This window comes from Apus apus, chromosome 9 (genome assembly GCF_020740795.1).
Source record: "Apus apus isolate bApuApu2 chromosome 9, bApuApu2.pri.cur, whole genome shotgun sequence".
Lineage (NCBI taxonomy): Eukaryota > Metazoa > Chordata > Aves > Apodiformes > Apodidae > Apus > Apus apus.
In genome coordinates this window covers 19,879,114-19,907,080 of record NC_067290.1, presented here as the reverse complement: position 1 = coordinate 19,907,080, position 27,967 = coordinate 19,879,114, and the positions used below count along the sequence as shown (strand labels likewise).

The 27,967-nt window shown below is 41.5% G+C and overlaps 1 protein-coding gene across 5 annotated transcripts; it reads left to right on the top strand.

Moving 5' to 3' along the window:
• Positions 1-1,769: 1,769 nt before the first annotated feature.
• CRBN (cereblon) lies at positions 1,770-27,886 on the top strand. 5 transcript variants are annotated; one of them, XM_051627414.1, is made up of 12 exons: positions 1,770-1,982; positions 3,409-3,532; positions 11,962-12,074; positions 12,618-12,820; positions 13,696-13,845; positions 16,981-17,143; positions 19,478-19,540; positions 20,264-20,348; positions 21,921-22,036; positions 24,212-24,276; positions 25,567-25,698; positions 27,626-27,886. In XM_051627414.1, exons 3-12 carry the CDS (start codon positions 11,991-11,993, stop codon positions 27,807-27,809), a joined length of 1,245 nt encoding a protein of 414 aa, XP_051483374.1. In that variant the 5' UTR covers positions 1,770-1,982; positions 3,409-3,532; positions 11,962-11,990; the 3' UTR covers positions 27,810-27,886. The 5 variants fall into 5 exon arrangements, with proteins under 5 accessions (XP_051483374.1, XP_051483376.1, XP_051483373.1 ...); XM_051627416.1 differs by lacking the exon at positions 1,770-1,982 and having other exon boundaries at positions 3,523-3,532; positions 11,965-12,074; XM_051627413.1 differs by lacking the exons at positions 1,770-1,982; positions 3,409-3,532 and adding an exon at positions 9,528-9,613 and having other exon boundaries at positions 11,965-12,074.
• The last annotated feature ends 81 nt before the right edge of the window (positions 27,887-27,967 follow it).

Sequence of the window (27,967 nt, the reverse complement as noted above, 5' to 3'; positions counted from 1 at the left end):
TGGTAGAAGGGCTGGACACTTTTGCAGGGGTTAGGAATGTGGTCTTAAGAGTCAAGCCAGTGCAGCCCCAGCACAGAGGTGCCTCCGGCGTGGCCACAGCAGCCAAGAGGTGGCTGGGAACCCTCCTGGTTAAAGGGGTGCACAGTGTTCACAGGCATTGCTCTCTGAGGAACCAGGCCCAGCGCTGAAAGAATCACCAAAAATGAAGGATGCACCAAAATGACTCTTTGCCACTTGGCATTTCCCTCTGGGCAGAGGCTGGGGCAGCACGGTCTGACCCTCTGCTGGGGGCTGCTCCTCAGGCTCTGCCCCTCCTGCTGCACCAAAACCAGCATGAACTAGGGGGAGAAAACCCTGTTTGCTACAATTCTATGTAAGACCCAGCATGACGGTGTCCAGGCCTTCAGCTGGACCCTGTCAACATCACTGTGCTACTAAATATAGAGAAGCAAAGATAATCATCCACTCACTTCAATGGGATCTGAAGAGCTCAGATGTTTGGGTAAATTTTCTTTCACTATTCCCTTATTTAACTTTGATAAATATCCCTCACTGGAGTTCTGAAAACCAGACTGAGTGTGCTAGTGATGGGAAGGTAAGAAGCAATAAAAATGACTGTTGAGATATTTGTACAAAGATGAGGGAATTTTCAGAATAGCTACAGGTGAGTAATTATGAGCAGGACCAATGTTTCCACTGAATAAATGTACATTCGATTATCCTCCAATTATTAAGATAATTTAAAAGACAAAAGGTACAGAATAATATACAGTAGAAGGTGTATCTATTTCCAAAGTCCCTGAAACCATGCTTAAATTGTGGGAGTTATTGCCCACCTTTAACATAGTTCTCATCAACTGCAGTACAAGCCTTGGAGCTGACACTTCAGATAAGTACATGATATAGTTCAGCCCTAAAACCCGTCACAGAAAATACATCAGGACTTACTGTAAAATTTCACAGAGGATTAGAGAAAATATTAAGTCAATAGTTCTTTAGTTATTACGGGCTTTTAAGGTAATCAATACTTTCCAGCCATATTACTGCCTAGGATGATGAAAGACGACATTAATATCCAGCCCTTCTTTTTTTTGGTATATTTATGTGTATCCTTTCTTTATTCAGCCCTGCTAGAATCAACAGCAATACAAATAATATGGTTATTTTAAAAATGTAATAAATATTGATTTGCTTATTACTGCCAGTTTCGAATGGAACTTGATATCAGGGAAAAAAACCACAAACTTTTCCATACAAAATAATTACCAATCATCCTAAAACTTTGGAGCCCCTCCTGGCTTTGCCTATGGACATATTCATGGTTAGCAGTGGGCTAAGGCAGCAAAAACTAGTTTAGAATTAATAAATCCTAAAAATAGGATTAATAGGATTAATTCTAAGAATTCTTTAGAATTACATGGCATTTTGTGCCCACAAAGCATTGCACAGAAGGTAATTAAATATAATTGCTATCATTCAGTCCTGAACTTACATGCATGCAGTTATTAATAATTTAATAATTTTGTCAATGGAATAGAATCTTTGCCTTCGATTCTGTTTCAAACAATTTATGGTCGTCCTAAGTACAGCCTTTAGGCTCCATCCTTTTTATTGTGGAAACTCAGGAATGTGGCCAGTCAAATGACAAAATGTCAGATCCTTTGACACTGCAAGCGTTCTTGAGTGTACTTTCTTTTTTCTCCCACTAATCCTCTGCTGGCTTTCTTCTGTATTTCTCAGGCAGGAAATTACTTTACAATTCTGGTGATATCTCGGTGTTTGTCTCTGCACATTCAGGACCTTGTTTGTGAAATTCTCATTTCTCTGCTTGTGCAGTTCCCCAGACTTCTTTGCCAGCCTGCAGCTTATGGTTTCAATGAGTCCAACCACAAGAACAGAAATATTACAAACGTGTCTGTGTCTCTTCACTTGCCCTCCTGATCTGATGCCACCTGCAAACGTGACAAGAATCCCTCCTGCAGGTGAGTGCTAGATGTGTTACATGGGACAAAGCCACAGCTGGGAAGGAAAACTTGTCAGGCAGGTTCAGAGAGCCCAACTTCATCACAGCACTTGTCATAATTTCAATTAATGTCTCCATTGAATGGCATCCTTGAGTTCTTTCATAATTAAAAAAGTCATAATCATCATCATCTAATTTGGTCAGAAGTGGCTGTGAGCTCTGCAGTGCTTGCTGTACACATGGTGCAGAGTGTGTGTGTCAGGGACAAGGAACAGCAGGGCTGGTTAATGTAGCAGTTTTCTTGTTGGAATGTGACTTTTACAGACTATTGTTCCTGGTGCAGTGTGGGTTTATTTGCATGCAGTGATTGCTCAGCTTCCAAGCCAGTGCCAAGGGAAGAAGAGTGCATACATTTCACTGACTGGGGACTGCAGAACTGCCTTATTTTGGCTACATTTAAATAATATTGGACTAGAATTTTAATCTTGTTTCCAACCCACTTTTACATTCTGATAGACTTAGGGACCTAGACTCTTGCAGCAGTTGCCAGCTGGAATTTCCCTTGGAAATTAGCCCCTGAATGCCTTAAGATCAGCAAGGCTGTTTCACACACAATTTGTCCCTTTCTGACCCATTCCAAGGCAGCTGGAAGAAGGTCTCTAACCAACTACAGCCGGGTTGAAAATGAAGGAGGCTCCTCCTTAAAAACATCCCTGAATCCACTGCTTTATTAGAAGCTCTATTGGGAGATGTTGCAAAACTGCTCCCAAAAATGGCTGGAAAGAGTGGATGCACTATGGAACCACTGAACTCTTTATGCTAAAGCCAGGTACTCCAGCGGGTCTCAGCACAAAGCATGCAGCCCTTGACATGAAGTACATCTGCTGCACTGCACTCAGAGACCTTCTGACAAGGAAACCTGTCAATTACCATCAGCTCTCTAAACCTGTGCTCCTGGCTGCCACGGGTAACATCCTGGTGTGTCTGTAGTTGACTGATGTGGAAAGCACCTTCTTCTTGGGAACAGTAAACATCTCTGAAGTGTGATGGGGAAGGCATCTCCATCGTGTATCGATCCCTGTTCCTCTGGCTGCTGTGGCTGGGCTGGGCTGAACACAATCAGATGCAACCCATGCACTCAGGGGAAACAAGGCTTATTTCTCTATCCTTCTTCAACTCCTAATAAATAGAGCATTAAAAGGGCATTCCATTTTGCATTTATAAAACGGCCAGTCTCCTTCCATTTGAGTGTCAGACCCTAATGATCAAGTCAGTCTCTTTTGATTTCAATCCCTGCTTATCTGGGGGAAGAACAAAACGTGCAGAACCCACAGAAAACACAGCATGTAGCTGACCTCCCACAATACATCATTTGTATGGCTTTCACTCCAGCTTTCCAAAAGGCCATTTAGCTTAATACTTCTTTTCATTTCCTTGTGTTGCAGGTGCTAGGGGGATGATTTTCAACAGAACAATGGAATGACATTTTACCTGACTTTGGAAAGGAATTCAGCAGCAGTTTAGCAGTCTCACACCTTTCGTGCCTCCAGATTTGATCTGGAGTGGGTGGTAAGATACTTTAACAAAACAACAGCAAATTTAAAAAAGAGAGAATACGCACAAATTTCTATCCCACTACGATTTTCTTGTAATAAAAGATTAATTGATTAATTGGATTTTAAGAAATCTAGGCAAAGAAAAAATGAATTGGCCTCCATTCTAGTTTGTTTCACTAAATGCCAAAAAATTACATGTACAAAATACATTATTTAAAAAACACTCTGAAAAAAACAACAACATGCCTAGCTGTATGATACATATTTAGACAGTATATATTTAAACCCTGCAAGAGCCTACAATATTCAGTTTACATGAAAAATTATTGAAAAAAGGGGAAAAAATGAGTATTTGCCTGGAAATCTGGACTGGAGTTTATTAATCTGTATCTCAGTTTTCATTGTTGCTATTCTTTTTTTGCCATTGATAATGATAGGTCATTAAATGAAGGTCAGTTCTTTATGGAAGAGTTTTTTGGCTTCTTCAGGGTCTTAAAACTTGTGACTCATTAAATCAATGACAAATATTGAGGTGGTGTTAGTGTTTCGAAATGCAGAGCTTACAGTGATTTGGAACAATTTAGAAAATGAGCTGGTTTGTGAATAGCGAACAATATGATATATGGCTAAAAATCTCCTTAAATACTCAGTCATTGAAGGAAATTAATCCTAAGTGGGACTTCAGTAGTAGAACTTATAATGTGATTAATTTTTCATGCTTGGTGGATAGTGATATTCAACTAATAACGTTAATAACCTTAATACTTACAGTTAATTATCCCTATAAATGAGCTGTGATGGTTTGAAAACACCTGTTTCCTTTTGGAATTGGTGTACATCTGCCCTTAAACAAGGTGAAAATTTGGTGTGAAATATTATCTTTTTCTCCAGTGCTCTATTCCCTGCGATTAGGTAACAGCTCAAAATATGATTGCTGCATTTTTGTCACTGAGTATATTATTAGGGTGTGTTTCCTTAATCTCTTTGCTTTATCTGATATTTAAACAAATCCTAGAGTTTATAGGTATAAGGTTTTTAAAATAATAGTTTTATTTAGTGGTTTATCAAATCCTAATTCGATGCCAGCTGAATATCCAGCTAGCCCTCTGAAACTACAGGTAATCAAATACCTGAAACATCTTGTGCAGAGTGAGAATTTCCCTTTTTCAGAAGGTGAATTTCCCTCCCGTTCCCCCTCACTTTCTCTGCAGTCCTTCAAAGCTGCTAGTCAGGTCAATGCTTCACTGGGAGATTCCCACAGGTAGAGGAATCCTCTTAATGAGATGGTTGCACAAGTAGGGACAAAATCTTGCTCTGTAAGTACTTTTGGATCGGACAGAGGTTTCCTGATCCATCCAGTTGGCAGCAGGATCCTTTTTTTCCCTTTCAACAGAGATGAAACTGGCAGCTGGATGGATTGTAACTGTGGGCAGCAGGGGAAAGAGAACATCTCTCTGAGGCTGCTCCCACTCTCCCAAAGGGAGCTGGAGGACATAGTCATACGTTCTCACTGGGTAGTGTTGTGAGAGCACGACTGGTATTGCCATCAGTCTGCACAGCTGAAACACTCCAGAAAGGAAGAATGTTACAGCTGGGAGGATCAATGGAGTTACTCTTGTCGATGCTGGCTAAAAATCTTACCAACTAATTAACACAAAGAACACAAAAATTATTGTTATAGAAAAAATTAAAGGGAAGATCAGACCCTTATCTCTGATAAAACTTACTGCAGTTTACACCACCTGTGGATACACCAAGTCTGTGCCAACATCCATGTGAAAGCTGTGGACGCATCTTCTAGTGGCCCAGGAGCCCTGCAAACCACACTGGTTCCCACAGCAGGCTAAGGAGGCCCCAACAGAATGTCTTTCTTGGTGTAACAGGAGCTCAGCTCCATGCCACTGCTCTTCTTCCCACTGGTGCTTCTGACAGTCTCTCTACAGGGCAGTTCCCCGCAGCCACGGAAGGGAGAGTTTGGAGCTGCTCAGGATCTGGCTTTAGGGCCCATCTCTAATTTACATCAGCAACTGTAAAGCTGCCCATGAAGGACACTGATTTACAGCTCTATTTGTAAGAGCAGCAGTCACACAGGGACAGGTCTTTCCCCCTTTTCTCAGAAGGGTACACTCATCTCCAGGCTGTCTGGGAGCTCTGGATTTACGCGGAGTCAATAGCAAGGGCTACATAAAGGATGTGAGGTCTCTGACTTGGTGTACCCTCCCAGCTAGTGTTACGTAAAATGGAGTTTTTTCACACTTTCTATTCTCTTTATTGAACCAAATTTCTGTTTATAGTCACATTTGCTTTCCATCCCATGCTGTCTGTCACTTGTGTTGAATATGGGTTTTGCACACGTGCCAAACAGTTTGTTACTTGGCGAGAGTTCACTGGCAAGGGAATGTGCTTTTACGCATAGTAATAGGCATGTTTGGCTAATAGGCTCTTTGTCTGAAAGCCTTTTGCATATTCAGAGCTGTTCATTTGTCACGCTAGCCTGACCTAGGCAGCAAATATTAAAAAAGAGCCATAAATATGCCCTGTTCTTACTGGAATGCCAGCTGAAGCAAGCAGCCGCTGGTTGCGATAAACCAGTCAGCTGCTGCTCTCTGACTTCCCAGGTGTTGTCCAGCCACACTTATGTCTAGAACAGTTCTCCTGTCCATCACTGATTTTTTGTTTTGTTTTGTTTTGATTTGGAGTTTTACTGTGTTCTCTTTGGCTTCATTTAATATTGAAATGGACAACTCTAATGATGTAGGAGGTTTTGGATGGCAAATGGGATCACCTGGTGTACGTGGAGCTGATGATTTAGGATCTGTGCTGGTTTTACAAGAAAGAATTCTCCTGTCTTTGCTGGGTGTGTGTACCAGGGCCTTCGACTGGGAGCTCTGCCCCAAACTTCTGCACTCCCTTCTGCACTTCTGCTCTGTGCCTCAGCTGGTGGGAACGGGCATGTCTTCCTAAATCATGCAATGAATTGGTGACACAGGGAGCGGGAAGGTCAACTGGAAACTTGAAAAGCCAGGACTTTCCTTGGGCATGTGGAGATGGAGAGTGTCTTGAGTGTTGGGACTCCCTGGCTGTTGGTATGAAAGCAGCTTCACATATTTATTGTCATTGGCTTTTTTCATGTCTGAAGTATAGATTTTGTCTCAGAACTGCTTTCTTACAGTCAGTATTTAACAAACCTCCTAAAGGTTGAGATGCCCTTTTTCTTTTGAAACACTTAAGAGTTAGTACTTTGTCCTGCCTATCACTAGCAGGCTTGGGTGTACAAGGCAGTAGTTTATTGGCAGAGTATAAATCAATGGCATATCTTTTTCTATTTTAATTATACTATACAGACTACTTTTTACACAGAAGTAGTCAAAGCAGCATGTTGCTTAAACACAGAAAAACCTAATTTAAGGAGATTAGGTCAGAGATTAAACTTTTCTATTGTTTGCTGTGAACCCCCTAAAAATAGAAATGCCAGAGCCAAGAGTGCAGCACAGCTGACATTAATCCTCACAAAGAAACAGGATCTGCCAAAGTGTGTGTTGCAGCACCATCTAGTGCCTCGTATCCCAGCAATACATTAATTTAATTTTCCACTTGTTTTGAGTATGTAGGTGGAGAAGATGAAGTGCATTGGCTGCTTTTACCTTCTGAAAGCTTATTTTCCCTCAAGTAGTGCCATGACAAGAGGGAGCCGAGGGACGTCAATGAGCTTTGGCATTTTAAGTGGCAAAGATGTTGTCAGAGTAGCTGCTGTTAGCTCCTCTTCTTTTGTCCTCTTACAGCCAACTTTTCTTCACCCCAAGTACGACCCTCAGCAGCACCAAATGAAATTCTAACCATTGCTACCTGTCAGTAGCCTTTACTTTGCTGTCTGTTTCTGTGGTTTTTCTTCTAGAAAGGTGATTGACATCCTCTGACTCCAAACTGCCACGAGGTTACCCAGCAGCAGCTTTGCAATTAGCCCAACCATCAACCAGGTACAAAAGAGACAATATGAATTTGGGCATGGAACCCCCCACAAGGCCTAGTGGCACGGTCTTGAAATTTTGTTTCTAAATCCATGTTCTTACCAACAGTACTTCTAAAAGAAAATGACAATTCATCACATCTGGCTGTCTCTTTGCTAAACAGCTGCTGAAAAGCAAAAAGCCCTTCATTGTATTGAAGTGCTCCAACTTCCTGTAATAATAAATGTGAGAGTAAATGTAAATATTTATGCACTAAGTGTTCAGGTTACAACCCTAAAGCTGAATCATACTTTAGCATATTGAATAAACATCCTGACAGCAACCCAGCAGAAGTCATATCTCAAGAAAAATCTTCTCAGTGCCTTCACTGTGCCCCTGTAGGAAAGGCTGGTGGATGGTAATGTCTGTAATTTATAGTCTGAGACTAAATTAGAGTTAATGCCCAATTTGGGGCTTTGGATTTAGATGTAAGACACTAGCTGGGATTACACATGGTGCAGATGAATATAGCTCTAAGCACTGCTAAGGCCATAAAGGGATGCAATATCATCCAAAATAAGAACGAGGGAAGTCTTGGGTTTTGGTTGCAGAGTTGCCAGTACTCATCATTTTATAATGATTATTATTGCAGTTAGTGTTTCCTAAAAGAAATCCCAGCTTTCAGTCATGTGAATTATTTGAGAATCTCAGTAGCCATTAAAAAATAAGTTCTATCCCCCAAGACTGCAGAAATGAGCTGAAATGTGTGATTCAAGTGCACCCTCAGCAATTAAGTAAATTAACCCAACAGAAATCAAAATAGATTAGCATATCAAAAGAAGCCAAAAATGTTTAGCATTATGGTTTTTAATCAAACCCCAGGGTTTGGAGAAGAAGTATCTCATATTTTTTTTAATATGCCAAACTGCAACCCAGCCTGACAGCAAACACATTTTTCTCTTATGATATATGTAACAGATACAATACCCTGGAATTATGTATATGATGCAGAAAAAGTTATGGAATCATAGCTTGATCATTTAAGTGATTTTTGTATTCCTATAATGCTTAATGTATAACCACAGACAAGTTTGTGACCCGTTCCTCCTTTGCCAAATATGATACTGATTGTTGCTCTAAAGACAGTTCAGTAGAGCTAGTGAGTATTTTGAAATTTCCCACTCATGATGGTAAAGAAATTAGACTGCTATTTAAGATGTGTTTCTCTAAAACACTTTAATTCTGAGAAAAACAATGTGACGTTTTGCTGGCTGGTTAATCATTGGTTTAGCCTGTGACTGACTGAGGAGTATTATTGCTGGATGGAAACAGGAGATGTTAGAGCAGCAGGAAGCACAGAACTGTGTGTTGAGAAAAAGGCCTCATTTGGGAGGTAAAAACCGGGGCTGAATTACCGGGGAGCTGGGACACGCCGGGAGCACGTGCAGGACACGGGCTCCTCGCCACCCCAGAGGGCCAACAGCAACAGATTAAGCACTTTAGTAGAAAGGGCTAAATCCCACGAGCATGGTACCAGAGGCTTGTTTTCCCAGCGGGACGGTGATAATAAATGAGCCGGAGCCGGGCAGTGCAAAGGCAGCCGCACCGCACGGAGGGTTTTGGGGCAGGATCAGCCAAGTTCGCAGCCACTGACCCTGTTCCGGTGACACCCGCCGGCTCGTCCAGCGGCTCCGGAGCCTCAACCGTTGTGTGCGCGGGATTAGAAGCTGTTTGGTACCAACCCCCCGCTCCGGAGGGACCCTCGGGCAGCCTGCCCGGCGCTGGGCGGGCTTGCGGGGCGGCCTGGCCGCGCTCCCACGGGCGCGGGCCCTGAGGAGGGCCCGGGGGACGCACCGCCCGGGCCCGCTGCCCCCGGGCTGCCCCCCGGGCTGCCCCCGCCGCTCCCCGGATCTCCAGACGAGCCGGGAGCTCCGTGCCCCCCCGGCAGCCGCGGCTCCCCGCAGCTCCCCGCACGATGGCAGCGGCAGCCGCGGGACGCGGCACTAGAGGCCGCGGCTCCTCCTCCCGCCTCCTCCCCCCGCCCCGCCGGCTTCCCAGGCTCCTCTCCGGGTAAACAGCGATGGCCGCCGAGGAGGGGAGCGGCGAGCCCCGCCACGACATGGGGAACCACCTCCCGCTGGTGCCCGGTGAGGGCCGCGGCCGGGCGGGCTGCCCGGGGGAGGAGGCGCCGGGCCCGGGCGGGCGTGAGGCTTGGCCGGGCCGGGGAGGGGCCGGGCCCCGCGTCGTGGGCGGGATCGGGGGGCGAAGGGGCGGCAGGGAGGGCTGCGGGGCTGCTGGGGAACGGGCTGGAGGGGATGGGGGAGCGGGGGCTGCCGCCGGGGCCCGGGGGAAGCGCGGGGAGGCTGCGGGGCTGCGCGGGGCCCTGGGGGGCCGGGGCCTGCGGGGGCCGGGCCCAGGGCGGGCCTGCTTCCCTGTAGAAATCCGGGCTGCTCTAAGGTGAGTCGCGTTAGCAAGTCTCCACCTAACCGCCCGCTCATCCCGTGAACACCCAGGCCCGTGCCCAGGCCGGCAGGGCAGCCTCGGGTCGCACAGGCGGCCCGGGCCCGGCCCCCTTGGTGCCGGGGCCTGGAGCAGCCTGGCTTGTCCGGCCTGCGCCCCGGCGCGGGTCCCTCTGGTGGAGCGTCTGGTGCCTCCGGACCCGCGGCAGGTCGTACCGTGTGGAAGCAGCTCGTGCCCAACTGGGAAAAAAAGAACATTATTTCAGAATAAGCACGTAAAGGAGGACGCAACAGTAAATGCTGCCAGTCGCCAGTGTGGTGTCCTTCAGCAGGAAACCCAATGAGCATTTCATGCCTATGTATTTAAAATAATATGAAAGTATTTCCTGAGTATTTTAGGCAATGCAGCCTATCCTGTTCCTGTTGTGTTTGTTGTGGTTTGTTTGTTTGTTTTTACTGAGGTTTGTACTTCTTAGTTTCTGCACAAAGAGGAGATCTGGTGGCATTAGTGGGCCAGGCTGAGCAGCCGGGACTGCCTGACCTGCCCCTGAGGAAATGTGAGCCTTGTCCTGCACTTTGGCATTTGCATTTCCCCTGTGTCTGGGTACTGCAGGTCTCATTAGCCCTGAAATTTAAAAAAATGGCGAAAAATAGGTATTGTGTGAAAGATGCAAGGTGGTTTGTGGGGTTTTTCTGCCTCCTGCCTCCCGTTCCCGCCGTGCTCTCGAGGAGGGCAGTGGTGTTTTTTCCACGTTCAGATGGTGCTGCTGCAGTAAAATGAGTCATCGTTCCTCTCAGCCACCAGGCAGCAGCTACCCTGCCTCTTTGGCGAGCGTGAGCAAAAGTTTGTAGGGCACAGTCCTTCCTAATCAGCTGCTGTTAATTCCTTCTGTGTTCTGAAAAACTAGCGAAGCAGCCTTTCTCTGAAAGGCCACTAGAGCTGCCAGTGATTGATGGCACTTGATGAGAGTGCAGGCAAACCAAACTGTGGTTTTTTATGAAGTCAGCTTCCCTCCCCCAGCTTGCACCCCAGAGCCAAGGAAGAACTGCCTGCTCTTTCCCTCCCTCAGGCTAAGCAAATTGCTGGCCATTCTGTACATGTGAAATGTTTTGCAGACATTTATGCTTAGGGTTCCTAACTGAATATGATGGAAGAGAAATTTCATATAGAAATGGAAGATTTCTCATAGTCATTAGGAAGAGGTGTCTCAAGTTCTGTAATTGGGTAAAACACCAGAGTCTGTAACTTCATTTTTTGTTGTGCCAAATCATATCTTGTTGAGGTAAATACAATATAGGGTGGATCCATGACATCAGTGTGTATCCTACAGAGAAGGTTCTGCAACTGAGAAACAGGAAGAAAGTAGTAATTTTAAAATACTACTTTTTAACTGAAGTCCTTTGCAGATACATATTATTTGCTTTCTTTGTAGTTGCCTTGACCGGGTTTGTGCATGTGCTGGGGTTTGTCTCTGGGTGTGTTTGATACACACACAGGAGAGGCTGACAGCAATTAAATTGTCTAAAACACCAGCAAGAGTCTTTGCATGAATATAGACCTTCAGATTTTTACTGGCTTGCTTTATGTGTACCATTATATTGCTCAGGTTTGTACTACTTCAAACACTGTCTTTGCCATCCTACAAGAAATCAAATTGTCTGGCATCCTGATGTACAGCCAGGTGACATTCAGAATTTGAAATAAGGACTTAGAATTGAAATAATAATTGAAATAAATTGAAATTGAACTATTGTAGTGAAAATCTGAATTGGCAGGATTTGTTTATTATTTTCTTCCAAGAAACATTGTTCTTTAGCCTTCCAAAAATAAATTACCAGCTCTTGACCCTTTCTACAGAATGGTGATTTTGCTGAAACAGAAAAAAAAAAATATTTTTCACAAGTTTACAAATACAAAAGTTGCTTCCCTGTGAAAGGCTGTATCCTGGGAACACTGAATGCATTTTTGTGAGTCTCATTTTTCTCAGAGTCTTTGCTGATAGATTTCTACACAATATTCTCTGTGTGCTTATTAGCAGAGAGTGAGGAAGAGGATAACAATGAAATGGAAGTTGAAGATCAAGACAGTAAAGAAGCTGAAAAGCCAAATGTCATCAACTTTGATACCAGTTTGCCAACATCACATGTGGTATGTTCTCTTTGTATCATGCATTAAATACATCTTGAAGAGGTTTTGATTAGTTTTACGTATTCTATTGTAATATCCTGAAGCCAAAAAACTAATTTTATTTTGCCCTTGTAAATCATAGAATTATAGAACCACAGAATCACTTAGGTTGGCAAAGACCTTCAAGATCATCAAGTCCAAACATTAACCCTACTCTACCAAGTCCAGCACTAAGCCATGCCCCAAGGCACCACATCTAGATGAATTCAAAGCTTATCCAGGGATGGTGACTCACCCACCTCCCTGGGCAGCACCTTCCGATGTCTGACAACCCTTTAAGTGAAAAAGTTCTTCCTAATGTCCAGTCTAAACCTCCTCTGGTGCAGCTTGAGGCCATTTCCTCTCTTTCTATCACCAGTTACTTGTGAGAAGAGACCAGCACCTACCTCTTCACAACAGCCTCCTCTTCTTCAGAGTAAACAGTCCCAGTTCCCTCAGCTGCTCCTTGTAAGACTGATCACCCAAACCTCTCAGCTGCTGTCTTTTCCTTCTTGCTGTTTTCAGTATTTAGGTTCTGATATGGAAGAGTTTCATGGGAGAACAGTGCACGATGATGACAGCTGCCAGGTGATTCCCGTGCTGCCCCATGTGATGGTGATGTTGATCCCTGGACAGACGCTGCCCCTGCAGCTGTTCAGCCCTCAAGAGGTTAGCATGGTGCGGAATTTAATTCAGAAAGACAGAACCTTTGCTGTTCTTGCATACAGGTAAAATACACCAGTGGGCTTTCTGATGGTATGCAGCATGTCTTTTTAGCACAATTGCTTTGAATACTAAATGAAAAGCAGATGGTTGTGCCAGTTCTGGGGTGCATAACAGACGCTGTGGTTTGGAATCGTTTGTCAGAATTTGTTCTCCAATAAGTACTGAAAAGGTTTTCATGCTATATTGGGTGGCTGCATGACATTGTCACGTGGTTGTAGAGAGAAACAGCAAGAGTTGATCTGCTTTCCTTCTTTAAGGGTCCTTTTGAGTCCAGTAACTGCTGAATGCACTGCTCCATCTTGCTTAAAGAATAAGCCTTGATCTGAACTGTAACGATCAGCTTCTTTTTTTGAGAACTGTATTGTTGGAAGGGTGTATTTTCTTGTTTTGTGTATAAATTAACAAGCACAGACAAATTAGGGTTGAGAGACAGGAGGTGACTGAAGAGCAGAAATTAGAGAGGCTAAGCTGTGCCAAAAGAAGTTGGGAGGTTACTTCAATTTCCCTCAGTTCACTAGGATTGAATTTTGTAGGAGGTGGGAACAGTTCTTTTTAGAAAGTCAGTCTAAAGAACTTGATACTTTCAGTATCTGCATTTCAAATGCAGATCATTGGTGATTCCTGTGTTCCCAGAATTTCACCTCTAGGCCCTAAAATAAAACCAAGTCAGCTGGCAAAAACCCACAACCAACCAAAACATTAGCTGTTACTTTTAAAGTGGAGAAATACTGATTGCAGTTAGTTGAAGGTACTTCACCAAATTCACAGTTTTGGTAAGACTAGTTGTATGCAGTCAGTGCAGGTAGAGCAACTTGTGAAGTGTGGCTGGACTGTGGGGGCTGGAGGGAAGGTAACTTTTTATTTCTGTTACTTCTAGCAATGTACGTGAAAGGGAAGCACATTTTGGAACAACAGCAGAAATATATGCCTACAGAGAGGAGCAGGAATATGGAATTGAAACCGTGAAAGTGAAAGCAATAGGAAGACAGAGGTTCAAGGTGCTTGAAATAAGAACCCAGTCAGATGGGTAAGAAAACAATTTATTTAGTTTTATGTGCTTCTCATCTTGTTTCACCAAAACATTTAAATTTTACTGCAGGTGCATCTGCCCTTTCAGTCGCACAATTGACTAATTAGTATAGATACTAATCTAGTACTAATCTAAGTATCTAATCTATAGTACCAATCTAAGTAGTTATTAAGGACTTCTGACACTTCCTGTTGTAAGACTCGTGTTTCAGTTGTTACTAACTTTGCAATAAAATTGTTTAAAGGGTGTCTGCCTGTAGTTTGATTTGTTGTTTGAGAAAATCAGAATGACTGTTTCTGAAAATTAAGTCTGGAAAAGGGTGTTGATTTGCCTGCATGATAAGTTCTAAAGCTTCATGTCAAAATCTCTCATGTCTGTGCCTTCTGTTGCATTGTGGAAAGCCTCTCTGATAGCCACCAGATTCTTTTCCTTTGCAAAACTGTGACTTTTCTTTTTCTGTAAGGAGACCTTTCTAGAGATGGTCTGCACTTCATAGCTGTACGTGCCATTGCAGCTCTGAACAGCTGCAGGCCAGGGTATGGCACTACAGCTAATAACAATATACTTGCCTATTTTTGTACTTGGAGTGATCTTTACTGAGCCTCAGCAGCATGCAGAAGGAGTCAGCTGCATGATTGAGGAGTGGTAAGGACAATAACTGTGCCCTGAGGAGAGGTGGTTTTCATGAGAAGCTGCCCATGAAAGGGGAGGACTGGAGTCTGGTAATGATAATGGAGAAACAAGTTGCTTCTCTTGTTAGTCTTTACCTTTGTAGAACATAAAAGCATGCTGAGATTTCCGGATAAATTTTTGAAAATGAATATAGGTCCTTGATTTTTGCTAACTACAAGCAGACCATCATTTTCAGTCTTTCAAATATTAACTCTTGTTTGCTTTAACTGTTGTCACAGTTCAGTATGTCCTGACCTTCAGCAGGTCTGACCATTCACTGATACTTCACTGATGGAAACGTGCTACTTCTGCTGTTACTGGTTGACAGTTCTTTTCATGTCTTGTCAAACACAATCAAATCAGCTTTGACAGGAATATTCTCTTGTGTGTTCTAGTCCTTTTCTTTTCCATATTCCAATGTGATACCTGTGATGTTTAGAGGTCCCTCTTCTAGCCAGGTTAATCATATTATGTAATTGATACCTTTGTCCGTATATAAAAGTGACTAACATCCTTAAAATGGAGTTAAGATAATAGTTCTTAGCACAATTGCTAGAGGTTTTTGTAATCTTTTCTGCAAGACATGTAACATCGTACTCCAAACCTGTAAATCTAAAACTCGTAATCTGTCTTCTGCTGTTGCTCAGTGTAGTGCTTTGGACAGAGGCCTAGGAACAGTTGGAGCTCAGCATTTTCTTATGCTTTTATGACCTGCAGCTGAAGAGTTTAAGAATACATGTGCAACTTGCTATTCCTCACTCTCGATAACATTTGGTTACAGATAATATTCCAAATTTTACAGCTTAGGAACACCATTGCTTGCACACAAGGTGGCAGTACTTGGACAGCTACAGCAGGAAGGGCATTGTCACTGAGAAGTTAGTATCCAGAAGCAGCTCAGATGTACAGTGATTTTTGTTGTGCTGTTAAAGGATTTGATTGGATTATTTCCTATCGGCTGACTAGCAGAGGTTACTTTTACACAGCACGTTCACAAGTTTCATTCATAAATATGAATTTTTAAGCATATGAAATAAAGGAGGTGAGATAGGTTGATTTTTCTTACCATGGCTAGCTCTGGATTTGTTGGAATGACTTAAAACTATATAGAGTTACTCTGCTTTCAAGTACTGCACATTTTATGGGTTTCAACTTAATTGTATTCAACTAAGAAAAGAAGCAAGCAGTACCAGTCTGAAGTCCTTTTTGATAAAGAGGGGGAAGTATTGAGCTTCTTAGCAAGAATAAAAATTCCACAGTTCTGGGCATTCCTCATTACTAAGTGCTTAAGGAAAGGCATAATTTTATAATTTATAGGGAGTTAACAGAGGTCAGTGTTGTCCCTGTAAGTAAAACTGGAAATTTGTAATGACATGCATCCTAATATTTCAGGATTTCTGATGCATAACACCATATAAAATGTAAAGTACATCCTGCTGGACAACATTCATAGGCATAACCTCTGCTGAACTCTGAGCAGAGTTGGTGACCTGGTTGATGCTGGGATATTAAAAGATGATCAGAGTCCATATCCTATTTCTGCTGATTTGAACTCCAGCTGAGCTCGTCAGCTTTTGTGATTTGAGGATAACAAACTGCATTTCAGCTCAACTTCCTTTCTGAGGGCTTGATATGTAATAACTGACTATTAGTATAAATCAAAAGTAACCTGAGACAAAAGTCTAAAAATACAATGCTGAAATGGTAGAATATTTTGCTGTGTTTCCACTGCCAATCTGTCTTTAATTCTGTCTGCCACAAACCCAACAGATACCTGCTGCTCTAAAATACAAGGACAGCCAATTGTCATATGGAAAAGGGAGATAACTGAGAGAGGAGAGAAAAAACAGCCAAGAAACTTCTGCAGTTATCTTTGTAGAGTTTGGTATGCCAGTGCAAAAACTACTTGGTAGACAGCTCATTCTTCCTTGTAAAGGAAAAGTAGAGGTTGCTTCTCTCTCAATTTATGTACACCAAAGTCCATTCATCACAGTGGCTTTAATAATTTTGCCAAGGGGATGAGATAATCTGTGATCTAAAACAGAGTATGTTTGGTTTGCTGCAGATATGCTGTATGTTCCCTGAGGTAACTTGATTTACAGCTTTTAAAATCTGGATTGGTGTTTAATTTGTATGGTACTGTGTGGTGATTACCATGGAATGCCTGGATGGTTTGGGCTGGAAGGGACCTTAAAGATCATCTAGTTCCAACCCCCCTGCATGGGCAGGGACACCTCCCACCAGCCCAGGCTGCTCCAAGCCCCATCCAACCTGCCCTTCAACACTGCCAGGGATGGGGCAGCCACAGCTTCCCTGGGCAGCCTGGACCAGGGTCTCACCAAATTTCTTCCTAATATCCCATCCAAATCTGTTACACAAGCCTAAGTTTTTATAAGCAGTAGCATATATTTTTAAGAACTCTGATACATGTGTGTAAGTCTCTTTTTCTCCTTCCCTCAGGATCCAGCAGGCTAAAGTGCAGATCCTTCCCGAGCGAGTGCTGCCCTCCACAATGGCAGCAGTGCAGCTGCAGTCTCTCAGCCGGTGCCACATGTTTCTTTCTTCAAAACCTACAACGTGGCAGGACCGAGCTGTCCATCAGTGGTGGCAGAAATACCAAAAGGTCAGAAGCTAGTTGTGCTTTGTTTGGTGTTTTTTTTACGTTGTAATGGTGTTTTGAAAATTAGTATGGAATTCCATCTGTTCGTCTTTAGAGGAGGGTGCACAAAGGGGATGCTGGATGCCAACCTCCTGCTTTCATTGTGTATTGTGTGAGTGTTTTATCAGTGGGGAAATTAATTATTTGTATGATGAGTTCTCTTTGGTTTTAATAATTGCATTGTTATATTATTACTATAGAATAGTGTAATATTACAGTAAGTTTTTTACATAATCAAAACAGCTCAGAGTGAACGCTGTTTTTTAAAGCTTTTAGATTATGAAGTGTTGGTGAGGAAAAAAACAGTAGGTGTGTAGGATTTTATTTGTAGGCAGCTCAAAGAAGCCTCTTGACTTTCTGACACTGCTTTGACAATAAAAATACTGGCAGTCATTGTTGACAGTGTGAGTGCTCCTGCTTTGTACTTGTGCTAATGGCTTGGATTTGAAAGTAAGGAAGCTTTTGTAACTGTTTCTCTGTAGCAGTTTGATTCAGCTAGAAGAGGTTTTCAAAGAGCAGAGGTGGTTTGGAGGTGACTCATAAATTTCAGTGATGAAACAGACAACCTGTAATGTCTTAGTTTGGAATCAAAGTTCTGTTTGCTAATTTTGTTGTAAAACTTGCATCAGGTAAAGGATGAACTTCTGTACCTGCAGGTACTTGCTTACAGAAAATGTGGATCTGCTTTTTTAATAAGTATGCAGACACTATGCTTCTGTAGAGAGCTTCCAGAAGTTCATTTACTTAGCTCTGATTTTTTATTTTTTTTTTTTAAAAACAAAACAACCAAAAAACCCCAATCACCAGTAGAGGAGAAATAATAATTATCAAGATGTTCTTATTGCCATTAGGGAATTAGGTTCTACTTCTGCTTCACAGGCACAAATTCTGTCTTTGCTTGTTTACACTGTTCTTGCATCACTGTGGCTGTGGCAGTGCTTGGAATCCAGGGGGAATTCACACTGAGATTGTAGGGCAGCAGAATTTCCAGGAGTCCTGAAGGTGTTGCCAGGGCTAAGCTGCAAACTTCTGCATGGCTCAGGGGAATAATGAGGTGTGATTTGTGCTGGAGGCAGCTGTGCTGTTTAAAAGGTGCTAAAAAGTGCATTCAGACAAGTGAATGTGCACTTCTGCCACTACACAGCCTTTTCTTTCAGGAGTCTGAAATAAAATGTACTATCAAAAGGATAATCCTGCTGGAATGAATTCTGTTCCCATAACAAGCACCATGCTGGTGGAGCACACAAGTTACACCAGCATGAGCCTCTCAAGTGTGAACCTGGCTTGTTCTCAAGCTCATTGTAGGCTTTTCAAAGCCCAGCTATCAGCAGTGGACAAGGAAGCAGAGGAAGTTAATGGGACAAGAGTTAACACTGAGGTCAGTGGGAGAGGATGTGGTGGATCAGGGCAGCCTGGCACTTTTGAGAAACTTAAAAAACTTAATGAAACTGTTGAATAGCTTTTCTGTAGGCTGGCACAAACACTGATGTTCAGTAAGTACTTCTGAAAATGTGATTTCCATTAAAAATAGATAACAAAATGAGAGTGGATAGCAATATGAAATTAAACATCATGACTGCCCAAGTTTTCTTAAGAAATCAGTAATTGTTCTGCTGTGTGAAAGCATCCTCTGGAACTTGCATGTTGGCATATTAGTATGTCTTTAACTGGTTAGTTTTCCATTTAAAAAGATCATATATCCTTTGAATTTATATATGTCAGCTTAAAATACCTGATATGGCAAATTAATCCTCTTTCATTTTACTTATGCATTTGACTAATTTGGTAAGAATAGTTTAATCACCTTATGTAGTGGTTTGTTGTGGTTGCTGAAGTAGCAGCAATTGGTGGACACTAAGGAATGGATGCACCATCTAATAGTACTTACATTTTTTTGAACTGTTTGAATTCCAGATAGAGGGTCTTTTGAAAGGTGTAATTTCTTGTTACTAAACATTAAAAATACTTTTAATTCTGAGACAGGCTGTCCTGGTTTGAGCCAGGATTAAGCCAATTTTTCTTTTCACTGATTTTTTTTTTTTCCTTCAGTAAGCTTTCTTTTAACTTTTAAGCTTTCTGAGAAAACCTGTATATTGTCTGTCTTGTTCACAAGTATTAGTTCTCATTGCATTTGGGAAGTGGTTTGGAAGCTTCCAACTGAAGTACTGGTCCTGATGGTGATAATTTGTTCTATCTAGAAATAATCCTTTGTCTCTTCTCGGTTTTATTTGTTTGAACACGAACTGTCCCTAAATTCTGCTACTGTTAAAGAATAAATACGTATGGTTTTGGTTTTAGAGGAAGTTCCACTGTGCATGTTTGACATCTTGGCCTCCCTGGCTCTACTCTCTGTACGATGCTGTAAGTTCACCCTGTGTGTTACCAGATTATCTGCCATTAGTTTTGTATGTTTTAATATAGACTTACTGGGTAACATAAAAGTTTAATGTTGTTGGCTCTTAAGTCACCCTTTAAAGAAGTGTATAGTTTTCAGTTTACTGTTAAAAGAGCAGGAAGAGCTTCCCCCTCTGAATTGTTCCCTCATGCTAGAGCATGTGTCTGGGGTGGATAACAGAGGTTCAGGATCCTGTTGTGTTGTCTCAGAGCAAAAACTTGATCCTGTGTCCCACATGCTCCAGGGTGAGTGTCCTAACTGCCAGGGTCCTGGATAGTCTGAAGTGGGTCTTGCTGACTGGGGACTGGGGTTGGTTTACTCTTTAAATACATACTTCTTTATATACACTTGTATATATTTGTATTTGTAAATAAAATACTGGGTGTAAGAGAGGCAGAAGCAGGGAGGAGGTTTGCCCTCATCTTGTTTGTGCAGTTCTAGAATTTGAACATATGTCTCTTTATCTCAAATGAAAATGTACCATCTTGGGCCACTGGTTCATCTTGGACCACTTCCCATCCCTGTTTGCTCTTAGATTCAAAACGAGTCTGTAATTCTTGTAAATCTTAAAAGCTAATGTCCACTTAGGGAAAATAGCTTACTCTACATTTTGCTTCCTTTTTTTTTTTTTTTTCCTAAGAAAACAGAAATACCTATGTATTTAAATTAGGCTTTTCTTCCAACAAAAGGAAACCTTGATGGAAAGAGTCAAGAGGCAGCTGCATGAGTGGGATGAAAATCTTAAGGATGAATCTCTTCCAACAAACCCCATAGGTATGATGTTGTTGAGCTTATTACTCAAATTTGGATTTGGGGTGTTTGTTAAAATTCCTAAAAAAGCAAGGCTTACGTTAGCATCCCTCACTTCCAGTTTCCAATGAATTTTGATGGTTGACTTTGACAAGAGGATGTATAGACCTTTTAAAGACGTGGGCATCCTCCAGCTGTGCCCAAACATGTTCAATACAGGGAGTAGAAACCCACTGTGCTCCATGGCAGGAGGAATGTGATCTAAATGTTTCATAAGAAAACAAGAGCCAAAAGATCTTGTGAATTTATAAATACATTAGTATGTTAGTCTAAGTGTGAATATGTATAATACCTTTTACTGCTTATGACTTCTTACCAGACATGAGGGAAAATGTCATCAATAAACTAATGGGATCAGTTTTCCGGCCTTAGTGGGCATCAGGGTCATGCCCAGTGAACAAGTCTCTTCTCTTTGCAGGTCTCTGAGATTTAATAAGGTGGAAATATCATTTGAAGCCTTTCTAAGGGGAAAATCACTCTTTCCTGTGTAGACTCTCAAATGCCCAATAAGGAGGAAAGTCAAACTGCAGCCTTTGATTAAAGTCAGTTAAGCACCAAATGCAGGTCTGGGCTCATTAGTTTTGTACATGGGACTCTCATTTCTGATTTGCATAAAGTAGTGGCTGAAAATACTTCCCATCTGCTTTGCCCAGTCTGCTGCTTAGAGAACCATAGATGGAAAGCACATGAAATAATCTGAAAACAAAAAAATGCAGTATTTTTGGGCACTTCTTTTTTCATGATTCACGTCACATTTCACAGTCATTTGATGACATAAATTTTCAGCTTGTGAATTATTTTACAGGCCACAAGGAGTGGGATGATTTCCTGATGATTGTAGTAAAGTCCATTACCCTGTGTTTGTGCCTTTTAATATCTGGTTGAAGTCAGTTCCTGAGAATTTACTATCATTGTAAAGCTTTTTAAAAAACAAACAAACAACAAAACCAAATTAAAAAAAGTCTGCTTTCTTGACTGAATATTTTGGATCTAATTTTGGCCTGCATTCAAATGTGGAAAAAAGCCTCCAGCAGGGACTGTATACAGAGTATGTCTTCTTCCTTCTCAATATATAGTAGTAAAGAATATTTTCTTAGTGCTAACATAGGTAATAGAACTTGGTTGCAGTTTATGAAGGAGGGGTATATGTGTTTGGGGGTTTCTTTAGTTTTTCCTTCTCTCATAAAAGCCTGTCTTTCTTTTTGCAAAGGAAATGCAAGCCTAAAGGTAGTTGGAAAACTTAGTAATTCACTGTCAAAGTGGAAGTCTGTCTCAGACAGTGCTCTCCAGGGTCTGTTCTGCCTTTAGCATCCCTCCCCTAACCAGCATTGTTCTCCATCACTAGTCACCTACGTCTGGGTTAGACAGATATTTTAGAAGAGGTTTTTACATGATGAAGAGGATCCTTAGGGCAGGAGGGTGTGGTGAGATGACCTCTGCAGGTCTGTGACACGGAAGTTTTAGCACTCTGAGTAGCAGTAGTACCTTTTATTTCTCTCTCAAATTCTAACAGGCCTGGTACTTTCTCATTTCCAGATTTTTCTTACAGAGTTGCTGCCTGCCTGCCCATCGACGACGCGCTGCGCATTCAGCTGCTGCAGATCGGCAGCGCCGTGCAGAGGCTGCGCTGCGAGCTGGACATCATGAACAAGGTGAGTGGGTGGCTCTTGCCTTGCCCTCCAGTTCTGCTCACACAAAAAAGTACAAGAGACTGGAACAAAATGTGTGACATTTCCAAGTAAGATGTGGGAAACAGTTCTTCTTCTTCCCCACATAAGTCCAAACAGCAGCCCCCCGGCATCGGCTCACAACAATCGGCTTCCGGAAGTGTATTTGGGTGCTCTTTTATTTCTTCCCTCCCCTTTTAAAGTTTACTCAGGAAAGAAAAGGCTCTCTTTCAGTACTTCATGTTTGGCAGCAAGCAAGAATCATATAATAATATTTGCTTTCATTAGAAATCATATTTCAACACGTCCTTTTCTGAGCCAAGAGGTGGTGCTAGAAATCCAGTGTTGCTCAGAACCATCTTAGGAGCATCACAACCTCACACTGACAGTGTAACACACTGCAGTCAGGTAGTGTTCTGCCATGGAAACTTGTGTGAACTTTCTAATGACAGGTAAATCTTTGTAATATTGAGCTCTTGAGTATAAATTTAATATTGGACTGAAAGGATTGTTGCAAAATACACGTTAGGCAATACCTTGTTAAGGTGTTGAGAAACTTGTCTTCCCTTCTTTCCATGGCCATGTCATGCCACATTCTTACCTAGTAAATTTCTTACATCATCATCATCATTATTATTATTGATAAAGCAATTAAGGGTCAATCAGCCTCCTGTTGAATCCCACTGGTTTAGGAACCAATTTTGAAACAATGTCTCCCACAGTGGTTCAGATTGTGGTTTTCTTTCCAAAAGAGAAAATGCTGGAAAGAAGCATTGTTATAAATACAAGTTTTAACTGTAAACTTGTTTATGTGTTTCATAAAAGAAACACAATATCTTTTTAATACTTCCTCTTCCCAAAGTTCAGGCACCAAAAAATAGAAAAGGGAATTTTCAGAGAAAAGGAGGCAGAGAACATCTCTTCTGAATTCTGAGACAAAAATGGACATCAACCTCTGTAATCAGATTAAGCTTCTTTTGTCTTTCCTGAGTCAGAAGCTCTGAAAATATTCTGATATTCCAGTACTGCTACTAAGAACTGTTCATGTTCAGCACATTGTACATTTTCTGTAAATCCTGAAGAGACAAGAGTACTTCAGTTACCTCATGAAATACCAGGTAATGTTGATTTCTGGCCAAGCCCAAAAGGTGCTTTCTTCATCAGCCTGGGATATTTTATTCTGTAAACATGTTTAACTTCTCTGTAATATTCTGAGAATGGTAAAATGCATTATATTTTTTTACAAATTTAGCAACATTTATTTTGGTGGAGTCCACTCTATTTAAGCCAGGGCTGTTTGATGAGAGGGGTCCTTGGGCAGCACAGCATGTTTTTTGGGTTTACTTAAGAAGGAAGGATTTAACACATTTCATTGTACAGAAGGTAATTTACAATAATGTGATTGTAAAAGCTCATCTGTTTCCTTTTGTCTTTGATATGAATGATCTGGTTTGTATTTTAGTAGCTTTTTCTGTTATTAAAAACAGATAAATGATTCTGTGCTTATTTCTAAAGGAATGTACTTCAGTCACAGGTATAACAGTTCTGTGAATTGGGCTTAACAGTGCTAACTGTAGAATTAATAGTAGTGTTCTGTTCAGCGGATAAAAATGCTCATTTTCTGGGCAGTGTCAGTGATGAATTATTTCACTCTACTCTCTAAAACTCACAGAAGATGAATCAGTTCAAATCTTGAAGAGAAAATTTTATTTCCTGAGGAAATTAAAAGCATTGACCTACAGTACTCTCAAATTTTAGAAAAACTTACTGATTACATTTGTACTGATCTAGCTTTTCAGTGTTATATTTTAGAAGAACAAAGGTTTTTTTCCTAAATTAGCTTTTAGAGACCTTAGAACATTGACTCATTTATTATCTTTGTGTAGTCAGATCATGTGTGTGGATTTTTTTAAGGGGAAAAAGTCTATTAAATGGTTTTGTCTTTTAGATAACAATTAATGTTTACCATAAATAAGCAAAATGTGTAGAAAATCTTTTCTCCTTTGATAGAAAGAGAAAACAAGTAACTACTGCCCAGATAAACCAAATGATTGGTACAAAGTCTGTTCTGGGGGAAGGATAGAAATGTTTATTATTTGCCACTGTGCTGATAAGTGTCTGGAAAGGAATAAAATTGCCCTCTTTGTGTTTTTTTTCAAGTGTACATCTCTGTGTTGTAAGCAATGCCAAGACACAGAAATAACTACCAAGAATGAAATATTCAGGTGAGTTTATTGGTCTTCATCTTTGGGAGGTTCTTGATCAGAAACATGGGCACAGCAAAGCAGATTAAGAGCAGGGTTATGTCATAACTATGGTGTTTTCCACAGTTCTAGTGAAATTTAATGAAGTATTTATAGGGAGTTTTCTTAATAAAGGAAAACAGGTTGCTTGAGCTTTTTGAATGAAAAGTCAGTAAAACTGGACATCCCCATGTGTGTCGTAGTGGCAGCTGGTGTGAAAGGCCACCTTATGTCACCCATGATCATGTGAAGGTTAAAAGATGTCTTGATTTAACAAAGTCCTGCCCCAGTTTTCCTTTCTCAGCATGATGAGAAGCTGATTTATTAATTAAACGCCATTTTTATCTTCTAATCAATTGATGGATTGACAGCAAAATGATGAGAAGTTAGTGTCCTGAATGCACACTGTTGTTTACTGTTAGAGTAGCAGTATAGATGTTAGTTGGTCTTATTGGAAGTTGCTACTCAAAAGCAGCAAGCAAAATAAATTATGAGTCTGTCATGTACTTTTTTAAAGCTTTTGAGGGAAGGATTAATAGCTGCCTTTAACTGAGGTAGTTTCCAGAGCATCCTGTCCACTGTCCTCTAACTTGTCCTCTTTCACAAACAGCTGGGTGAGGTTCATCTGAATGCAAGAACATTTTAATCCTTGCTCACAATAACATCTTCTAAAATACCTTTTCTAAAGTGGGGACTTAAATGATTCCTGTTATCTACTTACTATGCCAGTGAGGAATGCATCAGATTTATTACCCGGGATGCATACATTTCTGTATTTATACCAACATTTGACAGTGATATATTCAGTAGCATCTATTTTCTTTTGCTTTTTAATAACACAAGTAAAGGGATTATTTTTTTTTCTCTACTTAAAGCTTTAAGTTGCCCTATTGCTGTGGAAAATAGTTATAAGCATGACTGGCAGCCTTTCCTCTGCCTTTCCTCTGCCTTTCCTCTGCCTTTCCTCTGCCTTTCCTCTGCCTTTCCTCTGCCTTTCCTCTGCCTTTCCTCTGCCTTTCCTCTGCCTTTCCTCTGCCTTTCCTCTGCCTTTCCTCTGCCTTTCCTCTGCCTTTCCTCTGCCTTTCCTCTGCCTTTCCTCTGCCTTTCCTCTGCCTTTCCTCTGCCTTTCCTCTGCCTTTCCTCTGCCTTTCCTCTGCCTTTCCTCTGCCTTTCCTCTGCCTTTCCTCTGCCTTTCCTCTGCCTTTCCATTTGACTGCCTTTGTTTTTTGTTTCTTTTTTAACCCTGGCACAATTGTTAATTGTCTGTTGCAGTTTATCCTTATGTGGACCCATGGCAGCATATGTGAATCCTCATGGATACATCCATGAAACCCTCACTGTATATAAAGCCTGCAACTTGAATCTCAGTGGACGACCATCAACAGAGCACAGCTGGTTTCCTGGGTAATAACAGGTTTTTAAAAAATGTCATTAGTACGTTACAGAAATTGTCTTGCACATGTGTTCCTGGGACAGCACAACAGCAACAAATATATGATTTTTGAAATTTACACAGTCATTTTACTCCTATGAAAAATAGGAAAATAAAGTTAGACTTACAGAACAAAATGGAAAATTCAGATAGAATGTTTCCAGAATCTCTCTGGAATTTTTTTAATGTGTTGAAATCTTGTAGAGTCATAGAATCCTAGAATGCCAGGTTGGAAGGGACCTAAAGGATCATCTGGTCCAACCTTTCTTGGTACTACTACAGTTTGTATGAGGTGGCTCAGCACCCTGTCAAGCTGAGACTTAAAACTGCCCAGTGTGGGGGAATCACCACTTCCTGTGGGAGACTATTCCAGTGTTTGATTGTCCTCATGGTGATAAATACACCTCTTGTGTCCAATGGGAATCTCTCCAGGAGCAACTTGTGCCTGTTGTGTCTTTTCATGTGACTCCTTGTAAAAAGGGAGTCTCCATCTCTTGGCAGCCACCCTTTAAGTTCTGGAACATGATGATAAGGTCTCCCCTGAGCCTTCTCTTCTCCAGGCTGAACAAACCCAGTTTTCTCAGCCTCTCCCCCTATGGCAGGGCCTCAAGTCCTCTGATCATCCTTGTGGCCCTTCTCTGGACCCGCTCCAGCCTGTTTAAATCATATTCTAGCACTCCAGAGCTATGAAAAGGATACTGATTGTCTGGGAGGCTCTTTGTGGACAGTTCTATATAAGCCACAAAGCCTCTTCCTTTGATCCTTAAGTAAATGAAGTGCAAAAGGAAAACATCGTATATAAATGTAGTTATTGTAGCAAGATGGTTTTTACATCTAAAAACTGAATCCATGTTACATTAAATTAAAAATCACTAACATTGTATTAATCTGGTTACCTTTGATTATGTTTATTTATATATTGCTGTGAAACAGTAGCAGATTTAAGTGCCAACATGTAGAAGTTCACCTAATAATGAAAGATCTTGCATCAAAATGTCACTCTGCTCTGGTAGCTTCAATTTAGATTTATTTTTCCAGATAAGCATGCTTCAAGCACTTACTCAAAACTCTGCATATTTAACTCTTAAAAATAGCTGAAATGTCAAATTATATTTCAATTATAGTTTCACAAAAATATTCTTTAAATATGTTTTCTCCAGGTCTCTTCTGTGTGGTCCTTTCTGGACCAGAGTGCCAGGAATCATTCTTCTGTCCCTTTGGCTATCATGTTCTAAACTAGTATAAAAAAAAAGTAAATAATGTATTGCTAGTTTTGAGGCTAGTCCAAGGTTCTTGGCTCATCCATGTAGACTTTTACTCTTGCATTTTCTCCTGGATGGTGGTTTTTTTCAGGATGACCATGTAGCCCAATGTGATAACTGGGAGGGTGTCTGGCACATCTCCCACAAGACATGCATGCTTTAAAAGTCCCTGAAGAACACCTGTGCCTTACAATATGTGGAGTTAATTTTTCACATCCTTACATGTTTTCACAGCTCTTTTATTCTATGATGGTTTTGAAATATTCATGTTCTGCCTTTTCAAGCTGTAAAAGAAAAGCACTATTGCTCCAGGAAGTGCAATTTCCTGTTAATCCAGGAGTACTTTTATGTCCGTTAAGTAATTTACTCTCCGAGAACCATTTTCTGACTGTTTTTTAAAGCACACAATATTTTCATCATCCTGCACTAATAAAATGCTTTAGGCCCTTTCTCTGCTTGAGGGCTGGGCACCTTGATTCCCAAAGATTCTTTGAAATTTTGAGGCTTTGAAACTTTTATTCTTTGAAGCTTGAGACTAGAATTCCCTTCTTATCTAACTGAGGGAGCTGTGTGCCAGGATATTTAAAGTGTCTTTCCTTTGCATGGTGGCATCAACCTTCTGTTTTGTTTTCGGTAGGTATGCCTGGACTGTAGCCCAGTGCAGAATCTGTGGGAACCATATGGGCTGGAAGTTCACAGCTACCAAAAAGGATATGTCCCCTCAGAAGTTCTGGGGTTTGACACGGTCTGCTCTCCTGCCTCGGATCCCAGAAACAGAGGATGACTCAGGCCACGATAGATCACCCTTACTCTGCCTGTAACCTGCTCTGGAGATGAACAGGCAGTTGTCTGTCTCTTACATGCATCTGCTCAGTTCTGCTTCTGATGCTTACTTAAACTTAAAAAAAAAAACAAGAACCCACACCCACACATGAAGACCAACCAACCAAGCAGGCTCACTCCGTTTGGGTTTGCTGTG